The following is a 20,231-nucleotide window of genomic DNA, read 5'->3' on the forward strand; positions in this document are numbered from 1 at the left end:
GGAAACACAAGCCAAAAATTTGAGCCACACATTTATTTGTGGACCCAATGGAAAAAATACAGATTGTCTCTGAGATGGTGGCTCTGCTCTGGGACTGGTCTGATTTCCCATATAATTCATCTTAAAAACTTAGAACTCAGTCTGCATAGAAGGAAGCTCTGCTGACTTATTGTCTCTTTTGCTTTGTTTCCAGATATTTGTAGGTTGTGTTTCTGAGAATTAGTGTTCTTAAAAGAATACTTCCCTATTTCTTCTTATGCTAATGATGTCTACTTAGAAACATAACTCCAGTGTAATAAAAGTGGTTTTTTGTTCCTGTAATCGCTGCTCTTATCTGGATACACAAGTCTCAATTAAAATAAAGTTCCCTTTAATCAAGATGTTGGCTTTGCAAGAAAGGCTCAGGGATGCCTCATTCAGTTCTTCTTTTGGGTGTAAGTTATCCCTGCAGCTCTTGGTGTGTTCTGCAGGGAATTAAGTGGGTCAGGGTTGTCCAAAGGCTCTTGTGTAATGGTAGCAGTGACTTGGAAAATCTTACTCCTTCCTATTGTTGCCTGTGTCAGACTGCACAGGAGCATCTTTGTGAGTTAGCAGAGGGCTGTTGTACTACAGTTCCCTTCCTGCTCTGTTGTCTAGAAAATTCTTCCATTTTTCCTCCTGGTTGAAGTCAGAATGTCTCGGTGTTCAGTGAAGGCTGTCTGTGCGTGAAACAGCCTTCACTTGAAAGCTCTCTATCTTCTGCATCTGGGGCTTTGGCTAGCTCTGGCCTTGGAGAATTGAATTTAAGAAGTCCAGAGTTTGTATCTAACAGTGAGGCTGCAAGGTTGAGGCTCACGCTCAGTTTTGTGTTAACAAATGTTATCTGACTCTCAGCTGGCCAAATAGCTTCAAGACATAACAGTGCTGCAGCTCAGCTGCTGGAGGAGCTGGGTGAGAAGCTAACAGCAATGAAGTGAATTAAAGTCGTGGGTGTAGTTTGTGGTGCAGACCTCTGTGCCGAGTGAAACTGTGATGTTTTTCCTTTCCCTGGATAGCTGTCTGGCTGCAGGAGGGCGAGAGATCTTTGTACAAAATGACTTCTTCCACTTGGTAATAAGATAAATAGCACTTATCCTGCTGTTTGCTAAGTATTGCAAGATTGAGATCATTCTGCAGAGTCTGAGAGGAGAAGGAAACTTGCTGCCCTCAGAGCTTTGAAGACATTCTTCAGGGCAGACTTCACTTTCTCTGGAAGTTCGCCCTTGAGTGGTGGTGAGCAAAGGAGGGTACATTCCTGTTCAGAGTTGAATCTTCCCTAATCTGCAATATATATCCTTACTTTCATGCAAGTGGGAAATAGCCACATCATGGATAGACGGAATGTGTGCCCACACGCTGTGATTCAGACCAGTCTCTTCTCCCTGATGCAAATAAGTTTGCATTGAATATGTTCCTGGTTTAGGTCTTTGTTCCTCTAACTGCAGTCAGCAAACAAAGCAAACCCATGTTTTTTCTCCAAGAGTGAGAACTCTGGATCCATGACTCTGAATTGAATCTTCTTTGCTTAAATAAATGTATATATTTTTTAAAGGCATCTTCTTTGCCTGTTGTTCTCTGAAATCTCCTTGCCATTTTGATGCTTCCTGTGCCAGCTGACTGATCATAATCATCTTGGATCGGTGATGTCTATCTTGATAACTGAACACCATGGTCTCTAACCTTCATGTTTTCCAAAAGGTAGGATTGGTGTTTTCAGTTTCCTAAGGCTCTACCTGCATTCAGAGGAATCAAAAGGGGTTGCTCCAAGAGCATGGCTAACAGATTTGGGGTTGCTGAGTGTCCTGACTTTCAGAATGCAGGTTTGCATTCTGTAGTAGAACAGTACAGGAGCTGTGTGTGCATAGCTGTCTTTGCCTCTGTGCTCTTCTGTCAGATGCTGCAAGCAATAATTCTGTGTTGGGAATTTATAAGCTTTGCAGAACAAGGATTGTCAGTCTGAAAATGGATAGCACAGGGTGGCCCGATGTTGTATTCAGCCCAATCAGTGTAACTCAAATAGAGGATGTCAGTTCATGCAGCCTTCTGTCTATGGACCAAGCTTCCTGCAGACATCAGAAATGTCTGCTCAGTAGCAGATCTCGAGTGAACACGATCAAGAGATAAATGCTGTAGGATTGCACTGAGAATGACAATGTGTACTTAACTGCTGTAGATAGGAAAAAAACTGCTTTTGTTTCTCTTTGACAGGCTGGTACCGAGGATACACGCTCCGCAATAAATCAAAGAAGGTATGAGCTCACTTGTCAGTAGCTGATTTTCATTTTGCACCTCACCAGACCCCATCCAGCGCTGTAAAGGCTGTGCTGCTGCTGTATTTCTGTTGTATGCAGGTCTCCTGACCAGCATCCTCTTTTCCTCAGCAATAGAAATAAATGCCCTTGAGGTGAACGTTTCAGACCCATTAATGAGGTACTTCCCCAGTGTAGGCATGCGTAATGCAGTTTGAAGTAGGGAAGTTGACTGTTGTATATCTGTATATGCTAGCATATTGCTTCATTATTACAGTCTTGGACATGAACACATCCAGCATTAACTGTATGATCGAGCTAACTGAATGATGGTGAGATCAGGATTTTAATTTGACTTAGAAAATATCCCAAAAATAACACACCTGTGGATCACAGCCAGGCTGCTTGAGGTTTGCAAAATCAGTCTGAACAACGCGTGGAATCTCTTTTCCCATAGGAGTCCTGCACTTCTCATGTGGTGACATCCTTTACTGAATCCATTTTTCAGCCCTAAAGGGGAGTGAATGCTCCTAGAAGGGTCAGTTCTGTTAAAGCTTGGGATTCCTACAGATGCTGTCATGAGCTGTGAGCTTTCCTAGAGAACCACAAGTCCGCTCTGTAGCAAGTGCATTGGGTACAACTGCTAGTCTGCAAGACCTTACGGTGTTTTGCACAGGAAGATGAGTGTCAACACAGCGAAGCAACAGATTAACTTAGCTGGGGTGCTAACATCAAACAGAAGGCTTAAACACTGGCAGAGTTCTCCTGTACGCCCTGTCTGGCTGACCTAACACCTTTCTGTTGTGGGTAAACAGCAAATACCTGCTGCTTGTGCTCGTTACCCCTTCCCCTGCTTTTTTGTTGAAGGCACGTCTTATGCTACAGTGTGATTTGTTGTTTGCTTTCACTTATTCTATTTATTTATTTTTAGGGCATTTTCCCAGAAACGTATATCCACTTAAAAGAGGCAACCGTGAAGGACCGGGGGTAGGTTGGAGCTTTTTGAGATGTGCTCTGAGAACAGAACCAAAGGAACACCGTTTCATTTTGTTGTAGTTTTAAGAAAGCACATTTAAAAAGAAAGCAGAAACTTTAGTGTTTGTTGTCATGAGTGTTGTTACTAGATTGTGCTAGGCTTCTGGATCTCGTTTTTTCAGAGCATGGTACATCTCAAAACATCTGTGGGCAGAGAGGCAAGAGAATACTGTGTGCAAAAATAAAAGAGGTCTGTTAGACAAGTTAGTGGCAAGACAGGACAGACAAGTTACACGGAGCCCTCTGGGGAATCCTGCAAATCGTAACGTGTTCCTGCTCACAGCCAAGGAGCCAGCAGGAGTGTGGACTCCTTCCTGTCTTGGAAAACGCTGTAGGAAGTGACTCCTCATTTGATTCTTACAAAGGATTTTGTGATGAATCCTGTGTGAGGAAAATAGCAGTTGCAATAGGAAGAGATTTAAGAAAGTACTTTTTTCTTTTTTTTTTTTCCTTAAGTGTATGTGGCCAAGTTACCATTGGAAGCAGTGTTTGCTGAGAACTTCTGTCCATTTAGCAGTGAGTTCCTGGAATGGATCCATTGAATGTAACAAGACAGAAAGAAATTGGAATCATTTTCACATTAAGAATGGATAATGATGTGTTGGAGAACCAATGGAACAATGTAGAAACTGTGTGAAGTTCATACAATTCATAAGTGAATTGTATGAAAATCTAGGCTGCTTCTCCAGTTACGTATTTACAACTGAAAGATGTTTTATGACTGGGTATGGATATTAATTGTAACGCCCTCTTTCTGTGTTCTCCATCTTTAGACAACATGAAACAGTGATTCCAGGTGAATTGCCGCTTGGACAAGAGCTTACTTCCACCCTGAGGGAGTGGGCAGTTATCTGGCACAAGTTATATGTGGTAAGTCTGTTTCAGTGATTGGTGTTTGGTGGATGAAGTGGAAGAAGGGCTGTGCCGTGCAGGTTGAAATGCAGACAGCTTGCAAGTCTTTTAAAGGCTCTTATTTCCGTATGTGCAGCTGGAACTTGTGTGTCCATTTCTGCTCTTAAGAAAGGCTGAAAATGTTCAGCCCTCCTCTAGATAAGATCTACAAGCACAGAGGGAAGGGAGCTTCAATCCATGCTACAAAGTGTTCACTGTACGTAAATAATTGGGTGGTGATGCAGCACTGATGAAGACTTGACTCTCAGCATTGACCTGGCACAAGTCACACTCAGCATCGTGTCAGCTGGTTGGGACTGTGTGTGCGAGTCACAGTTTACAACCTGAATGAAGGTTCCTGCCTTTTGTTGTCCTGTATGAGGACAGAATGTCTCAGTGAAGTTAGGTGAGAACCCATCATGTTGTTTTAACAACGTTTAACAAGTAGAAGCTCTTTTTCTAGACATAGTGTAAGTACTGAATGGAATGGCTCATCCTTTCCATGGAGTGCCTACGGGCCAAAAAGTCACGGGATGAGAAGTGAGCTGGGGTGGTGATCTGCTTAGTGGCCTGGCCATGTGATAAATCACTATGGAAAAGTCAAACCAAGTTAGTGCATGGATTTGATAGTTTTGCTAAGATAGGTGAAATTCTTGCACAGAGAAACTGGTGTTCACAATGACTCGCTGTCTTTCAACGGTGGTTGTTAAGGCATGCTAAGAAGAGTCAAACGATTTTTCTTTGGTCAGTAATGAGTTCAGCCTGCATGGTAGTGTGTGCTCTGAGACTCTAATTAAGATGAGAGAATTATTTTAAATTAGCTTTAACCATTCAGTGTATCCAGAACAAGCTTTCCTATTGAAAATGTAGGGCTACAAGTATACTTTGTTTGTGGTCTACAAAACCACAAAAATTCATTCCACCCTCCTAATTTAATGAGAAAGCGTATGTGACATTATTACTGTGTGAAAGCAGAACTTTTGATCCTGGCTTTATTTATAGGCTTTTATTTTTTTAATGCATTACTTGTTTCAGAATCTCTTTTTCCTACAAGCAGAAATCTTTCGCGTTCCTTTGATTAACCAACATAAGTCTTAAAATAGCCTTGGAAAATGTTGTGGTTTGAGATGGATTTATTTTATTTTCCCTTGCAGTATGTATTAAGAGAAAGAAGAATAAAGAAACAGGACGCCACTGAAGGAGGAAGGGGATATTTGAGGACAGAAAGGAAATACAGAGGATTTCTTTATTTGGCAGCGCTTTATTTCCCCTTAATTTCTGTGTTTTTCTGCAGATGTTGTACCATCGGGTATATCTCTACTGCAAACAAATACAAAAATGGGTGGCACTTTTAGCTTGGGCTGGTTAATAGCAGTTAACAAATGTAAACAGCCGGAGAGATAACTCAGGTTTAGCCAGCTGCCAAATTGAGGCCTGCTCTGCATTTCTCTAAAAGCTCACCCGAGTTGCATTCCTTTAGGCGACTTTAGCTGCAGGTTAACAGGGCGCTTTTATTTCTTCTTTCCTAAATACACCTGCTGTACCTTCCCTTTATCAACTGTAGACTAACCCAGCTTCCCCCAGCACCTTCACCCAACTCCAGTGGAAGATGGGTCCCAGTTCGTAGCTGCCTTTGGGTTTATGTTCTGAAGGGGCAAACTTGGTGTCATTTCATCTTCTGTCTTTACAGAATGGGGCAGTAACTTCACTGAGCCTCTTTGTCAGGTGTGTGTGAGCAGTTGGTGCTCACAGTTAAACATTAACAGTTGATACCACATGCTGCCATTAGTCAGCTGCTGGTGACTGTCCCTGCAGTACACAATTGACCAGTTCCTGCTTGCTGTTGGTAGAAAAAAAGCCCCACTCTCAACCACCATTTTAGAGCTGCATAACCATAACCTTTGTCCCAGTAGAGCTGATGTAAGTTGATTTGTGGCACCTTCCTTCTGAAAATGAGCTGCCCTTGCAGCTGGCTGTGGGTCAGAATTGTTGTAGTGCCCAGGTAACTGGGTGCTGATGAGTGAGGACAGGGCCTGGCTTCCTCCTTCAGTCTAACAGCTGATGCTTTAAAAGGCTTAATTACTCATCTAGGCACGTTCTGCTGCAAATATGGTTATTATCACATCACTATCCACTTTGTAATTACACTGTCAGCCTTGGAATCTGAAGCTCTATGAAGGAGGTGTGGGTAACTAATTTTTAAGATGTGGAACCAGTTAATAGCATAAAAAATATTTTCATTAATCAAAGATGATGACAGTAGAAATGGGAGAAGGAAACTTCACAATGCAGGTTTCGATGTCTTCTTTATGATTACAGATGCTGCATTCGTAACAAAAGATGAAAATGCAGCAACTTTGGCAAAGACAGATGAATACCTGGGTAGATTGGGCAGGTGGTATCTGGGGAGCTTCCTTCAGTCACATGGTCTGATTGCATTATTTGGTTGAGCTCTGCCTTGGTGGGTTTTGAGCAACCAGTGTATAGAACTTTCAGAAACCTCTGTTGCCATTCTGCCTTTGCTAGTGCTTAAAAGCATTGTGTGATTCACAACTGCATTTTGCAGTCTGAATTCTGTGCAAACGCAAACAAAAACGAGTGCTCTGAAGAGCAGGTACTCTTCACCCTTATTTGCTGATAGGCTCCAGTCAGGGAGATGATTGTGTTTCAACAGAGCTACTCTGGTTTCCATGAGACTCTTGCCTGGAGGTCAGGCGTGGGCACAGCAATCCACGTGTGAGTTAGTGGTGAGTAGGAGAGGAACCTTGAAATACTGTGGCAGTGTATCTCAAATACTGCTGCATTTTGTTGCTGTTCCTTTTTATGCGTAACAATTGGATTGAAGTGTTCTTTAAGCTGTAGAAGGTGTGAAGATAAAGCTTATGTGGGCTTCAGTATCATTATTATTTCTGTTTTGGTGTCACTGTTAGACTTCTGCAGGTAAAGAGTTTACCATAGAATCTTAGTATCTAAATAGGTGAAACAAATGGGAGGCATGCATAAAAAATGTGAGGCTATGTCACACTTTCTGAGCGTGACAGACCCCAAATCTTGAGGCACTTAAACCTTGGCAGTGCAAAGTGCTGGAGAGTTTTCCCCATGGTTTAATCTTGTTGTGTCACATGAAGCCTTTTGCTCAGATATTTTTAATTAAATGCAGCTTGTGTAGTGGATTCAGATGAGTACACTTCAGGAAGTTATCTGAGGTTGTAGTTTTCAGTTTATTATTTATGAGCTTAAAATGGTCCCTTTCCTTCCTGTAGGATAACAAAACAACACAGTTTCGTCATGTCCAACAGTTGACTTACAGCCTGATAGAGTGGAGATCACAGATACTATCTGGGACTCTTCCCAAAGATGAGCTGGCTGAACTCAAGAAGAAAGTCACTGCTAAAATTGACTATGGCAACAGGTAGACTCCAAACTACATCCAGAGGGCAGGGGAGGGTCCCAGATCCCACTGCAGGCTCTGGAACTGTTTTGAGGATGGATGTAAGTGGCTATTAATACAAAATGGTGTAAAGAAGCACACAGGAACAACAGTGAATCAGGCTGTACGTTTTGCCTTGGAAAGGAGGTAATTGCAGCTTTCTGTTCCCATCAGAACGTGACTAATGTGACAGGTGGGCATGTAGCAGTTGGCTCTTCATATGCCAGCATTCTCTTTAAATTTGGCAGCAAAGCTTACCTGTCTTAATTCTGCAGAGATGCTGGCACATGGCTGCATTTCCCATGGAGCGCAGTTTGTGCCCGGCTGACTGGAGCTGGGATTTGGATGCTGGTTGTGAACTAAACTGCTTTATCAGCAACTGAGCAATACAGTCCTATAGGCCACCAAAACTACATCTTTCGCTGGTTTATACAGAATAGGGATTGTCTCCAATACTCATTTATCTACCTGTCAGACTTGATTCAGGTCAAATAAGTCAATTAAGAAGAAAGCTTATGGCAAAGAATAATAATTAGCCACAACCCGTGAGCTTCATAGAAATACCTACCATTTTATGTTACAAACACGTAAGTGAGAACAAGATGTCATCTTAGCACAAAGTTACATGGCTAATTATTTTTCCCTTTAATGGGGAAACTGGATGTGGGGGATGAGGAAGTTCTGTTTCTGAGTGGGAAAACCATTAATGTGATTATTAGAAGGAATAGAATCAATGAATATTGGCTGCCTGGTGCAGCCCACAGCTTGATCTGTCATTTGTGCTCTCTCAGTCACCTTTGCTTCTTACATGCTGTGTTGCTGCTTTTGTCCTCTGATTCGCACGCTACTCAGGATCCTGGGTTTGGACCTGGTTGTACGAGATGACAATGGGAACATCTTGGACCCAGATGAAACCAGCACAATCTCTCTTTTCAAGGCCCATGAAACTGCATCCAAAAGGATTGATGAAAGAATCCAGGAAGAAAAGGTACATCTCTTGCTGCTGGCTTTACCCTCCTCTCACAACTAGTACCTGCTCTGTTTGTACGTTCCTCTTAGGGATATTGTGCTACTTTGGCAGCAGAACTGAAATGTTTTATGTTGTTTTTAATGGGAGCACTGTTCTTCTTTGCAGTCCCTGCAACAGAATTTGGAACTCCGAGGGCAGCCAATATTTAACACAACACACACTTACAGCCTCTATGTAAACTTCAAGAATTTTGTCTGTAATATTGGAGAAGATGCAGAGCTCTTAATGAGCCTCTATGACCCTGACCTCTCCAAATTCATCAGGTAGGGTGTTGGGGTTCTTTGTGTACACATGAGCAATTTAGTTGTTCTGAAGAAGCCAGTGCAAGTTAGGAAGAAAGAGTCAGCAGAGAAGTGTTTTCAGTTCTGTTGGTTGCTGCTCCAGTAGTGATTTGAAAGGGAATTATTTAACTTCAGCTGAGAAGTGAAGATCATGAGCACTTGTACTCTGCTTCTTAAAGCTGGGTGTTTCTGTGATACAGTAGTGAAATCCCAGATTGTGTCTTTTATGTTCTTTAATTTCCCTGTTTCTTTCACTGTTTTGAGGCATGTGATTCATTGCTTCTCTTTTGATGTGATATACACATATTGTTTTCTGTCAAATTAGTGCAAGTTCACACTTAAAAGCTGGCTATCCTGTACCAGTCAGGGAGGATACAGGGTATAAGGAGGCGTTTAGGTGTCAGGCACCATCTATGTCTATCACTGAAGTTGTCAGGTGTGAAGATGCAGTCAACTGAGAGTAGCCATTCCCCCTGCGCCTGGCTTCTGCCTTCAGTGAAACGAGCCTCTTGAGAATCATGTTGGCATCGCATATTTTGGCAGAGCTTTTCAAACACTCCGAAAAGATCAAACTACTCTTGGATAATTGGAATGTTAGATGTTGATTTTTGTTTTTTTTTTTTGCTTCATTTGTAGTGAAAATTACCTTGTTCGTTGGGGCAGTAATGGGATGCCTAAGGAAATTGAGAAGCTAAATAACCTTCAAGCAGTCTTTACTGTAAGTTGTTGTATTTACATCTTGGAGATTCTTCCCCATGCTGCAGACATTGGAATTTGGGATTCTTTCCCCTTCTTGCCCCTCTACTTCTAGTGGAAGTGGCAATTTAGGTTGGTTTTCTGGGCACTTGAGATCTCATGGGCAGCCCCAGAGGAATGCTCCTGAGAAGTATTTTTTTTAAGAGCAGATTTCCTTTTAAATGTGTACAGTCTAACAAAGCAAAAAGCTTTTTGCTCTCTGTCCTCTTCTCCCCTGTTTATAGAGCAGATTGATGTAACTTTATTTTAAATAACTTCCAGGATTTAAGCAGTTCGGATTTGATCAGGCCGAAAATCAGCTTGGTGTGTCAGATTGTGAGAGTGGGGCATATGGAGCTGAAAGATGGGAAGAAACACACGTGTGGACTCCGGAGGCCCTTTGGTGTGGCAGGTATGGCAAATTCAGACACAGGAGAGAAGAGCGTGGTCCAGTGGTTGGGAGGTGAATTAGGAAACATAGGCTGTATGCCAGCAAACCTGTTAACTCTTTCATGTCAGCATCTCCTGAGGACTGAGAATATGATGCTGAGCTGCTTGATACTCCTTTGAGATCTTTCAGTCTTCACATACGTGAAGGTGACACGCTGTCAGTGCTCGCTTTTTGGCTTGTCTCCATCTGAATAGATAACACACTGCTGTTGGTACAGTGGACTTTTCAGATGTTTGAAAAAGAGGGATTTGCTCCCCACAACTAATAGGATAAAGATGGATTTTTTCAAAGGAGCTTTGGTGAATGAGACATCCAATTCCTGTTCAGTTGCTGTGATGGCTTGTGAAGAGCCTTGCTTGAGGTCCCTGGGGAAAACAATTTCAAAATAATCAGCATTTGAAACCTAAACGTTTGGAGAGGTGTTGTTTTTTTTTTTTTTGTCTTGAAATGCCTGAATCCCAGCTGTGGTTGTTTTGTTTTTTATCGTAGAGAATATTCACATTCACTCCCATGTGCTGACTTAAGCATCAATAAAAATATGCTTGTTAAAAAGTTCAAAGGATGAGAGTGGCCTTCTGCATTGCTGTCACGAGTGGTCTTGGACCAAAACAAGCAGCTTTTGTTTCCATTCTGATAGGGAGAGCTCTCTCTGTGTTCTCTTTTGCCACTTGGCAGAACTGTATGTTGGGTTTGTGTTGTTTCAGTGATGGACATAACAGATATCATACATGGGAAGGTGGACGATGAGGAAAAGCAACATTTTATTCCATTTCAGCAGTAAGTATCATACTTTGGAGTTCATCACATATCTGGCTCTTTTAAGGCACTTGTCCTTCAGAGAAGGACAAATTTGTACGGCAGCCTGGCAGCTGACCAAGGTCTCTACAAATAGATTAGCTAATGGCAGTAGTCAGCTTTTTGCAGGAAAAGATTTTTGTTGGTCCTCTGATGCTTTTGTTCCCCTGGATTTACATGTCTATACAGTAAGTTACTCAGGGAGTCTTAGCAGTGCTGCTGGAGTTGGTAGATATTCATATTATATGAAGGAGGAAAAAAGAGCAGAGAGCAAAATAATGTGGGTCTGGGGGATGTGACCTTAAAAACTGTCATGGAAGTGAGGCAAGGTTTTGAGGAGCACCTGAGCAGGCAGGGAGCATTGCTCTTTGTCAGCTTGTGTGGCTCCCTGGGCATTGCCAGCCTGTAGCTTTTCAGGGTGAGTCAGAAAAGAGTTATAAAGAGATTTCTCCCTCTTCCTGGAAAAGAAATTCAGGCCCCATTGTGATGTGCATTTCTGTAATGCTAGAACTTGTGTGTGTTCTGCCTGCTCTCCCATTGCTCACTTTCTCAGCACATTACAGTAATTAGAATGGAGCTTGTTTGGGTAGACTCAGCTTATTACTGTCCTAAATATAGTGATCCATTTGGTGTAGCTTATGTTGTTGCAAGATATTTTCAGGGGAGATTGTTGTATGTCCCTACCATTTTAGCACCTGCAAGACTGCAAAAAAGGATGTATTTTAATTTGCAGAGTAACATGAGTCTCCTTTTTTTTTTTTTTTTAACCCTGTTTTTCTTTTGTTATAATCAGATTGAGTATAGACCCAAATCTTGTTACCTCTGCAGGGGTGGGGAGTCTGTGGGGATGTTTGTATGCTTTAGTTCGTTGTTGATGGTGTGGGAACAGGAGTGTAATCTGGTTCCACATCCAGGCTCACTAGATGTGTTTGGCAGGGAGAGGTTCAACACCCCTGTGGTGTCATTAGTCATGTTAATTTAAGGCTGCTTAATGAACATAATCTCCTGGGGGCAGCTCTGAGGCCCAGATGAAGACAGAGCTCAGTTCATCTAATGGGAGCAAAAGACCCCACCTGCTGAGCTGCGTGGTTCTCCATAGCCATAGCTGCTCTACAAGGCAGTCTGTGGATGGAAAAAGGAGCAAAGTAGAACTGGCTGCCTTTGTGGTTGTCCTGAAGGCTGCTGGTTCAGCATGCTACAAATGTATTCACAGAGCTTTTAACTAGGCACAAGTTACTTATCCTAATCCTAGACTAGCAGTGATGAGAGTTCAGATGTTTTTTTTCAGTTGGGTTTAGGCAGGTGAAGAAAAAGTCTTAATTTAGAAGTAATTACACTACTTGGAAAACAGTTAGCTGTTGGCCAGCCCTTGTCTTGCAGAGCACATGGTGATGTTAGTTTATCCACTTCCCAGTCTGTTGTTGTTCTTCTCAGGATTGCCATGGAAACATACATCAGACAGCGACAGCTAATTATGTCCCCGCTGATAACTTCCCATGTGATTGGAGAAAATGAGCCCCTCACTTCTGTCTTCAACAAAGTCATCGCTGCAAAGGAAGTGAATCATAAAGGGCAAGGTACAGCAGTCAGGCGGGACGTGAAAAGCTGGTGTGGGGAAAGGTTCCTCTTGCTTACAGAGGAAAGTAAATGGCTCATGAAAGTCCAGAGATCGATGTTTACTGGAGTTTGCTACCTTCACCAAGCTAAACCAATGTTCTTTGTACCAATGGCTGCCACCCCAGCACTTTGGGAGCTAGAGAGATTAAAAATAGGATCTGTTCTTACTTGAGTGAAAATATACCCTCCTTTTCTAGCTGATGCTTGCAACTTACGTCATTTTATTTTGTTTTATCAATTGTGGGCATAAAATATTTTTAAGTGAACATGACTGACTGCGTATTCCAGGTACTTTGTACTGGATTCTCCTGCTCTTGTATGTCTGGTTTTTACCCCAGTGAGCAAATGTTACCCTTCTTTTTTTAGGTCTTTGGGTCTCCCTGAAGCTGCTTCCTGGTGACCTAGCACAAGTTCAGAAGGATTTTTCCCACCTTGTAGACAGGTCCACTGCTGTGGCTCGCAAAATGGGATTTCCTGAGATAATTCTTCCTGGTAGGTCCCATATTCTTCCACTTTTCTGTGGAGTAGAAGAGATGTGTGAAATTCTGGAGTTTCTGCCATGAACAGGTTTATTTCAAAGATGGCTTAAAGCCAATTTGTTTTTACTTTTCGTGATATTTCAAGGTGATGTCCAATTTTTTTGTGTGAAAATGCTTTCTTTGAGAAATTGAAAAATGATAGCATCAGTCCTCCTTGGAGGAAGATCTCTCTTTAGTTGAAAAGATAATTTTGTTGCTTACAGTTCTGACCCTGCTTTGCTTTATCCGTTCAGAACTACTTTAGGCCTTTACAGCTCACTGCATTTAAAAAGGTGTTGCATAAAGGCAGAGGTCTCTGAAAATAAAAATACAGTGGTACGTTGCAAAAACTTTTCTACAATTGGAAATGAAGATGAAATGGTGTGATGTTGGGTGCCATGAATTAGCTGCTGTCAATAGCTATGAAGAGGAAAAGGATGATGTGTTAGCTTATGATGTTAGATATTAACTGGGGAACTTCTATGACTCTCCAGACAGTAAAAAGAACTCATTGAGTGCTGTGGATTTTAGGTGATGTTCGAAATGATATCTATGTCACTCTGATACAAGGAGAGTTTGACAAAGGGAAGAAGAAGACTCCTAAGAATGTAGAAGTCACCATGTCTGTACATGACGAGGATGGCAATCTCCAAGAGGTATGATGGCCTTTGCAGAGGAGAACAGAGCTGCTCATTTGGATAGTGGTAGCTCTGGTGCATAGGATCTTTTTCATTCTTCAACTTGTAAGCAAGGACTGCATGATACTGAACAAGAGAGATTAGAGGTGATCTCAATGAGTAATTTGAAGTCACTAATTTTCTACGTTATTATCAAATGTGAGTGAAAAATGAAGTGACACAGTTCCCTTGGTTGGAAAGCATGGATTTTGAGCAACTCCACAAGCTCTATGCTTTGAAAACTTTCAACCCCAAATACCTCCTGTCTTTCATTCTAGACCTCACCTTTTCTTTTTCCCCCCTACCCTCATTTTTTTTTTTCCCAAAGAAAGCTATCCATCCTGGTGCTGGTTACGAAGGTGTCTCTGAGTATAAGTCTGTTGTTTATTATCAAGTCAAGCAACCATACTGGTATGAAACTGTAAAGGTAAGAGTGCATAATTTATAATCTTGCTTCTCTGCGTAGAAAAAAGACCTGATTTAAAATCAATTAATTAAAATTGTTATAAAACTAATTTAAAACTATAATGTCCTGTAAATTGATGATGATGTCCCATCATTTGTAGGTATCCATTGCAATAGAGGAAGTCAGTCGTTGCCACTTAAGATTCACTTTTCGTCATCGATCATCACAGGAATGTAAGTATTCAAAGAGAAGCCCAGCGGAGCACTGCCCTCTTCCTACTCATTGAGATTTTTGAGTTTCTGCAGTGCTGTACCAGTTTGCATTCTGCTTGTTTCCAACGTTGGGATGTCATTGGAAGCAAAGACAAGTAATTGAAGCTTTTTATAGCCTTAATAAAAGATTAAGTGCTGGTTTTGTTCTAAAACTGGAGTTAAATAGGGAGCAGAGCATTAGCCCCCTTGGAAGACTTTTGTCAGTGCTTCTCTGTGTGTAGCTGTGCTTTTAATTTCTTCTGAGACCTTCACACAGTTCAGTCCCATTCAGTCTAATGATCTTACAGGAGGTTTTCTGATTACACTGGTGAAAGGCAAATGAGAAATTTAGAGCCAAAACTTCAGCAGACTTCTTCAGAACCACATGAAACAGGATCATTAAAGTCAAACTGATCTCTTGGAAGAAATCTTTTAAGGCAGTTGAGAAATGCAGTGACACGCTTCTGCATCCATAGTCACATGTCAGTTTGAAAATCCCTACCAAAATCTGTGTGCACAATTGTGTTTGTCCATCTGTCAAAAAACTAGCCACTGAAATTGCATGGAGAAGGAAGATTGATTCAGAGAGGAAGTTTTTTTCTGTAATTGCAGATATCGGCCAAGTGCCCTGAGATGAGCTTTCTGCTGTGGATCATGAAGCATTCTACCTCCAACACATTATCTTGTGATGGTGCTAAATAAAGATGCTTCATGAATTATGAACAGTATGGGCATAATTAAGATAATTCCTAATACATTTTTTTTCTTTATACTTATAGCAAGGGATAAGTCTGAGAGAGCTTTTGGCATGGGCTTTGTGAAACTGATGAATGCAGACGGAACAACGCTACAGGATGGCAAACACAACTTGATTATTTATAAGGTAGCTCTGGCATTTGCTGGCCTCACTTTGGTGTAATTAATGAAAGTGTTTCTTTTGACTTACTTTATGTTTTTCTAAGCAGTGTAAACACTGCTGTATCATTGTGGGAATGTTAAATGGTTCCTTTCAGGATGATGGCAGAGTAGCCTGTTTTTGTAAGTTATCATCAGCACAGCTTTAAGGGATTGGTTTTCTGACTTGGGCACAAATCTGGTACATACTAGTGTGTGTCTGTACAATGCTTTTCCTCTCCCGTTGTTCACTGGACAGCAAGCAGCAAACAGGCCTGGTGAGCACCTCATTTAGAAGATCAGTGTGTGACAGGGAGAGAGATACGGTGCCTTTCATCACAGTAAGAGGAAGAAGCTAATGCATTGCTGTAGAAAGCTACAGCGGGATGGGGTGGGTTGAACTCCTACAGTGTGTGGCTTGATTCACTCTCTCAAAGAGCTGAATTCATTGGCAGGAGGCAGGCAACTTCTATTCCTTAAAGTTAGAAGTCCAAACAATGCAAGTAAATGACCACAGACATGAAAGTGTGTTGAAAGCCTTCTGTGGCCGTCCCTATGTTTAAGTGTTTATGTGGATAATGTATCTGCAGATGAGAACTGCAAGAGTTCAGAGAAGTGCTCAGTGTGTGAGATAACCCTCCTTCTTGTGGTCAACCAACAGGGTGATAACAAGAAAATGGAAGATGCAAAGTGCTATTTGACTCTTCCTTATACAAAAGTGGAAATGGAGGAGAAGGAGACCCCCTCAGGGAAGAGTCTGCACCATCTAGCCAACTTTACACCCAACAAAGACAGTACAAAAGACAGCTTTCAGATTGCCACTTTAATCTGCTCTACCAAACTCACCCAGAATGGTAGGTCTTTGTTAGCCTCCCAGTGGTATTTCATGCTGTGCATTTGAATTTAAAAGGGCCATTTCTTTCTGCAGATGTCTATGGCATTGTGGCACATGTGAGCATACTGCTTTAACTTTAATCTTGCTGCTTCACACATCAGCGACAGCCCAGTCCCAGCATTGTTGGCACCAGCATTGCCTTTATTTGCTTTAGAGTTCCTGCTCTAAAGCAAACACAGAGCAGAGCACAAGAAAAGTCATGTACTCTTGTAAATGTCCTGGTTTGAGGTGTCTTCTCCTGAGTGAATGAGACTCCTGCAGAATTGTCTACTGAATGCTTTATGTTATCAAAGTACATCAAGGTTTTCCATTAATAGCAAAGCTGACTTTCTTGCCAAGACAAAAGAGCCACATCGAGGTAATTTTCTGCACAACACGGTGTGACTTTTCCTTGTAAGCCGATTCTAAAAATAACCTCTAGTACTTATTCTGTACTATTCTACAGCCATTAAGTCAGCTGTGTTGTTGTAATCTGTTTCTAATTGCTGATGTTCTGTCCTTGCTAGTTGACCTGCTGGGTTTGTTGAACTGGCGTTCCAACTCTCAGAACATTGCCCACAACCTGAGGAAGTTAATGGAGGTGGAAGGAGGAGAAATTGTAAAGGTATACATAGAGATTTGAGTCTCCTTGTTGTGCAGATACTTTGAAGGTTTATCACTGTGTTGTACCCAAAAGCTCCCTGTGTGGGCTAGGGATAATTGTTGTTCTAGCTGCAGCATAATGGCTGGTTAAAAAAGCAGTAGAGCAGAAATGAAGTGAGGACAATCAGAGCTGATAAGAAAAGATCCTTCTTGCTCTTAGAACTGAGAATAGGATGATCATCATGAGCAGCATGTGAATTAACATAAGGAATGAACATAAGATCCCTTTAAAAATGGTCTTTTGTGTATGACTTCACAGTTTAACTGAGCTAGGCTGGAGGGGAACCATGATCCAAAAGAACAGACTCCTGTGCAGTGTTCCAGTGCTCCTTTCTTACACTCTTACTATTTATTCCTCTAGTTTTTGCAAGACACTCTTGATGCACTTTTCAACATAATGATGGAAATGTCAGAAAATGAAACCTATGACTTCCTTGTGTTTGATGCACTGGTGAGTGACTTTTTCCATCAATGTTATTAGAAAAAGAAATCAACAAAAACCAATGACATGATTGGAGACTGAGTTGTGTTGCAGTTAGTTGAAGATTGTGCATCTCTGTATCATCTCTCTCCTTAATTTTTTTTTGCAGGTATTTATTATTTCTTTGATTGGAGACATAAAATTCCAGCATTTCAACCCTGTACTTGAAACTTATATTTACAAACACTTCAGTGCAACTCTTGCGTACGTGTAAGTATTGGTAACCACAAACCTACAGACTGACCTCCAGGCAGCATCTCTCTGATACCGACAGTGAATTAAACTAATGTGGTCACAACAGCATAGACCCCAGATGATTGTTTTTTGTCCTGTTATTCTGCTTCCAGGAAATTAAAAAACCCTGCAGTTAGCTTTTTTACTTTCTTAAAAGTTCCTGTTGTCAGAATTCTTTTCTGCAAGGACAAGATGCTGCTGGCATGGCAAACTGCATTAAGGGTGTGTGATTCAGACTGTCTTTTGACCTGAAGTACTCACACTTTATTTTTATTTTGTGCGTGTGTGTGTGTTACAAAAGGGTCTTTGTGTTTATCAGCCTGCTTTCCTATCAAAAACAGGCTTCTTGCAGTCAGTCTGTATGGAAGATGTCATTATAAGTCACTGCAGGGGCTGGGGGAATTGATCAAAGAGGATAAATTCATTAAAAGCCTGATCTAATAGGTACTGCTGCTGCTGGAACTACTTTGCCTTGCTGGTATCCACCCAGGTCCTTCAAAGTACTTTGAGCAGGAGGAAGTTTGACATACTCTATATGGCTGCAGTCTTTGTAGTGTGTTTAAATGGTGTTACGGAGAGCAGAAGCAGAACCATGCATGGCTGACGTTGTGGTTGATGGTAGCAGAACTAAAGTGAAGTTTGCTCCACCTGTCTGCCAACAGCAGGCAGGTTGTGGTGGCCACAGCCTTCAGAGAAGGGCCAGATGTCGTGGGCGAGGGTTTACACACACAGGTTATGCTCTATATATCAAAACTCGAGTAGGTGGCCGTTTATGTAGAACAAATTTGCAGTGCTTCACGTTCAGAAATGCAGTTGAGGACGATGGGGGTAATTTTGTTTTCCCACAGCAGTTGCATTTTTGAACTTCAAAGCTGGATGCTGGTAGTGTGGAAGCAGAGCAAGTGCAAAAGCTGTCATATACTTATCTATTGCTCACACACCACTTGGAGTGCTGGGAGTTGTTTAATGAAGAGGATTTTGGTTGAAGGACTGTAAGATTCCCATCCTTTAATTCAGGAGAGACTGGATAGTGAATAAGTGTTATGCAACTTTAGTGTTGCTTGAGAAGCACTTTGAGCTCTGTGTAGCAGAGAGCTGACACATGCAGAAGGTGTCAGTCCACTTTAAAATAGGTTTTCCAAATCCCTGATTCCTTTATTTTAGGGAATAAGAAAAAAAAACAACTGGGATCTGTAGGTAGACGTGGCAGCCGTGGTTCATCCATGGAGCTGGTCATAAAAACGTGGCACCCAAGGAAGCCAAAACCTTCAGAAGAAAATAAGCTGTAAAGAATAGCTTCTGCTTTGGGATTATTAGATGTAGGTCCTCTCTGGAATAACGAAGCTGAACATGCACAGAAATTTAACTCTGTCTTTACTTATTCCCCTTTTTGATTCTCCAAAGGAAACTCACTAAAGTGCTGAACTGTTACGTGGGAAATGCTGATGACTCCAGCAAGACAGAATTGCTGTTTGCTGCTCTGAAAGCCTTGAAATACCTCTTCCGATTCATCGTTCAGTCGAGAATATTGTACCTGAGGTGAGCTTTGTCACTGCCATCTTCTCTGTGTCTCTTCATGGAAGTCAGTGCTTCCAGTCAGTATCACTGGAGAGAATACTCTTCAGTTTTGTTGAAACTCATTTAAAGACAGAAATGAGCGACTTGATTCTTGGAAACCAAGTGGATTTTGAGGCATTGGCAACTAGAGAAATGCAGCTTTTCTGTTACAGGTTTCATCAGGAAGTTACTCCTATGGTAACTGCAGAATCCCAAATGCCATTTTTGCACTCATGTCTTTGCAGAAGAGATAACTATAAGATGTTCTTCCAAACTGTAAAATGATAATTTCAGCTGCTGTGACTCTGCTAGCCTAGATTTACGTGTGTAACTATATTCCTTTCTGTTTTTTATAGGTTTTATGGGAAAAGTGAAGATGGTGATGAATTTAATGATGCAATACGCAAGCTGTTCTTCTCCTTCAATGTCCTCATGGACCGTCCTTTAGAGGAGGCTGTCAAGATTAAGGTATGCATAATTTGCAGGAAGAGCTAATGCCTTTTATTACATCAACTGATACATTTGGGGGAAGGCAGAAGAAGGGTCAAGCTTTGAGGTGCATAATCCCAGGCAGATGAATCACACCAGAATCTTCAGAATGTCTGTTGCAGTGCTGAATGTGAAAGGAAAAAAGGCATTTAAACCATAAAGTTTATCAAATAAAGATGTGAGCTTCTTGCTGAAAACACTACAGCAACTGTTAGGATGAAAGCTAACAACCAAGATGTAACATAGCATGGCATGAAAGGCTCTTCAACCACTAGTGCCAAGTGATGGTGATGCAAATGTTACACCACTACAGAAATGAACATAATCCTGAAATGAAAGTACTGAAAAAGCAGATGGTTCCTAAAAGTATCTTAGGTTGTATATTTGCTTGTTTTTATGGCCTGGACTGGATTATGTACCTTGTGTTGGCCTCCAAGGAGGAGCAGAGCAACCATGCAGTAAGCCTGGCTAAATTGGTAAAGTGAGTCCTCTAGATGGTTTATTTCAGTTCTTCTAACTATATGCCTTTCTGTGCTTAAAGGAAAGATTGATTCTAGACTTCGAGTGAGTATTTGGGTCATTTGAAGTCCAGCTTTGATTTTATGATAAGCAGAGTTCCTGCTGGCAGCAGCCATGGAGCATCACCCAGAGGCCT

At 41.6% G+C, this 20,231-nt stretch overlaps 1 protein-coding gene across 3 annotated transcripts in view; it reads left to right on the forward strand.

Moving 5' to 3' along the window:
* Positions 1-20,231, forward strand: part of DOCK5 (dedicator of cytokinesis 5) — a 70,113-nt gene that overhangs the window by 17,103 nt on the left and 32,779 nt on the right. For all 3 annotated transcript variants that reach the window (XM_042886768.1, XM_042886769.1, XM_042886770.1), the window contains exons 3-23: positions 2,227-2,267; positions 3,199-3,254; positions 4,076-4,172; positions 7,457-7,605; positions 8,476-8,611; positions 8,759-8,916; positions 9,571-9,652; positions 9,952-10,081; positions 10,825-10,897; positions 12,350-12,492; positions 12,899-13,024; positions 13,582-13,706; positions 14,056-14,154; positions 14,294-14,366; positions 15,164-15,267; positions 15,940-16,132; positions 16,680-16,777; positions 17,177-17,266; positions 17,406-17,506; positions 18,935-19,069; positions 19,444-19,555. In XM_042886768.1, coding sequence (XP_042742702.1) covers positions 2,227-2,267; positions 3,199-3,254; positions 4,076-4,172; positions 7,457-7,605; positions 8,476-8,611; positions 8,759-8,916; positions 9,571-9,652; positions 9,952-10,081; positions 10,825-10,897; positions 12,350-12,492; positions 12,899-13,024; positions 13,582-13,706; positions 14,056-14,154; positions 14,294-14,366; positions 15,164-15,267; positions 15,940-16,132; positions 16,680-16,777; positions 17,177-17,266; positions 17,406-17,506; positions 18,935-19,069; positions 19,444-19,555 — 2,321 coding nt within the window. The remainder of the gene's footprint in view (positions 1-2,226; positions 2,268-3,198; positions 3,255-4,075; positions 4,173-7,456; positions 7,606-8,475; positions 8,612-8,758; positions 8,917-9,570; positions 9,653-9,951; positions 10,082-10,824; positions 10,898-12,349; positions 12,493-12,898; positions 13,025-13,581; positions 13,707-14,055; positions 14,155-14,293; positions 14,367-15,163; positions 15,268-15,939; positions 16,133-16,679; positions 16,778-17,176; positions 17,267-17,405; positions 17,507-18,934; positions 19,070-19,443; positions 19,556-20,231) is intronic.

The sequence above is a fragment of the Lagopus leucura genome, unplaced genomic scaffold, assembly GCF_019238085.1.
Source record: "Lagopus leucura isolate 7727_CA_CO unplaced genomic scaffold, USGS_WTPT01 Super-Scaffold_100062, whole genome shotgun sequence".
Lineage (NCBI taxonomy): Eukaryota > Metazoa > Chordata > Aves > Galliformes > Phasianidae > Lagopus > Lagopus leucura.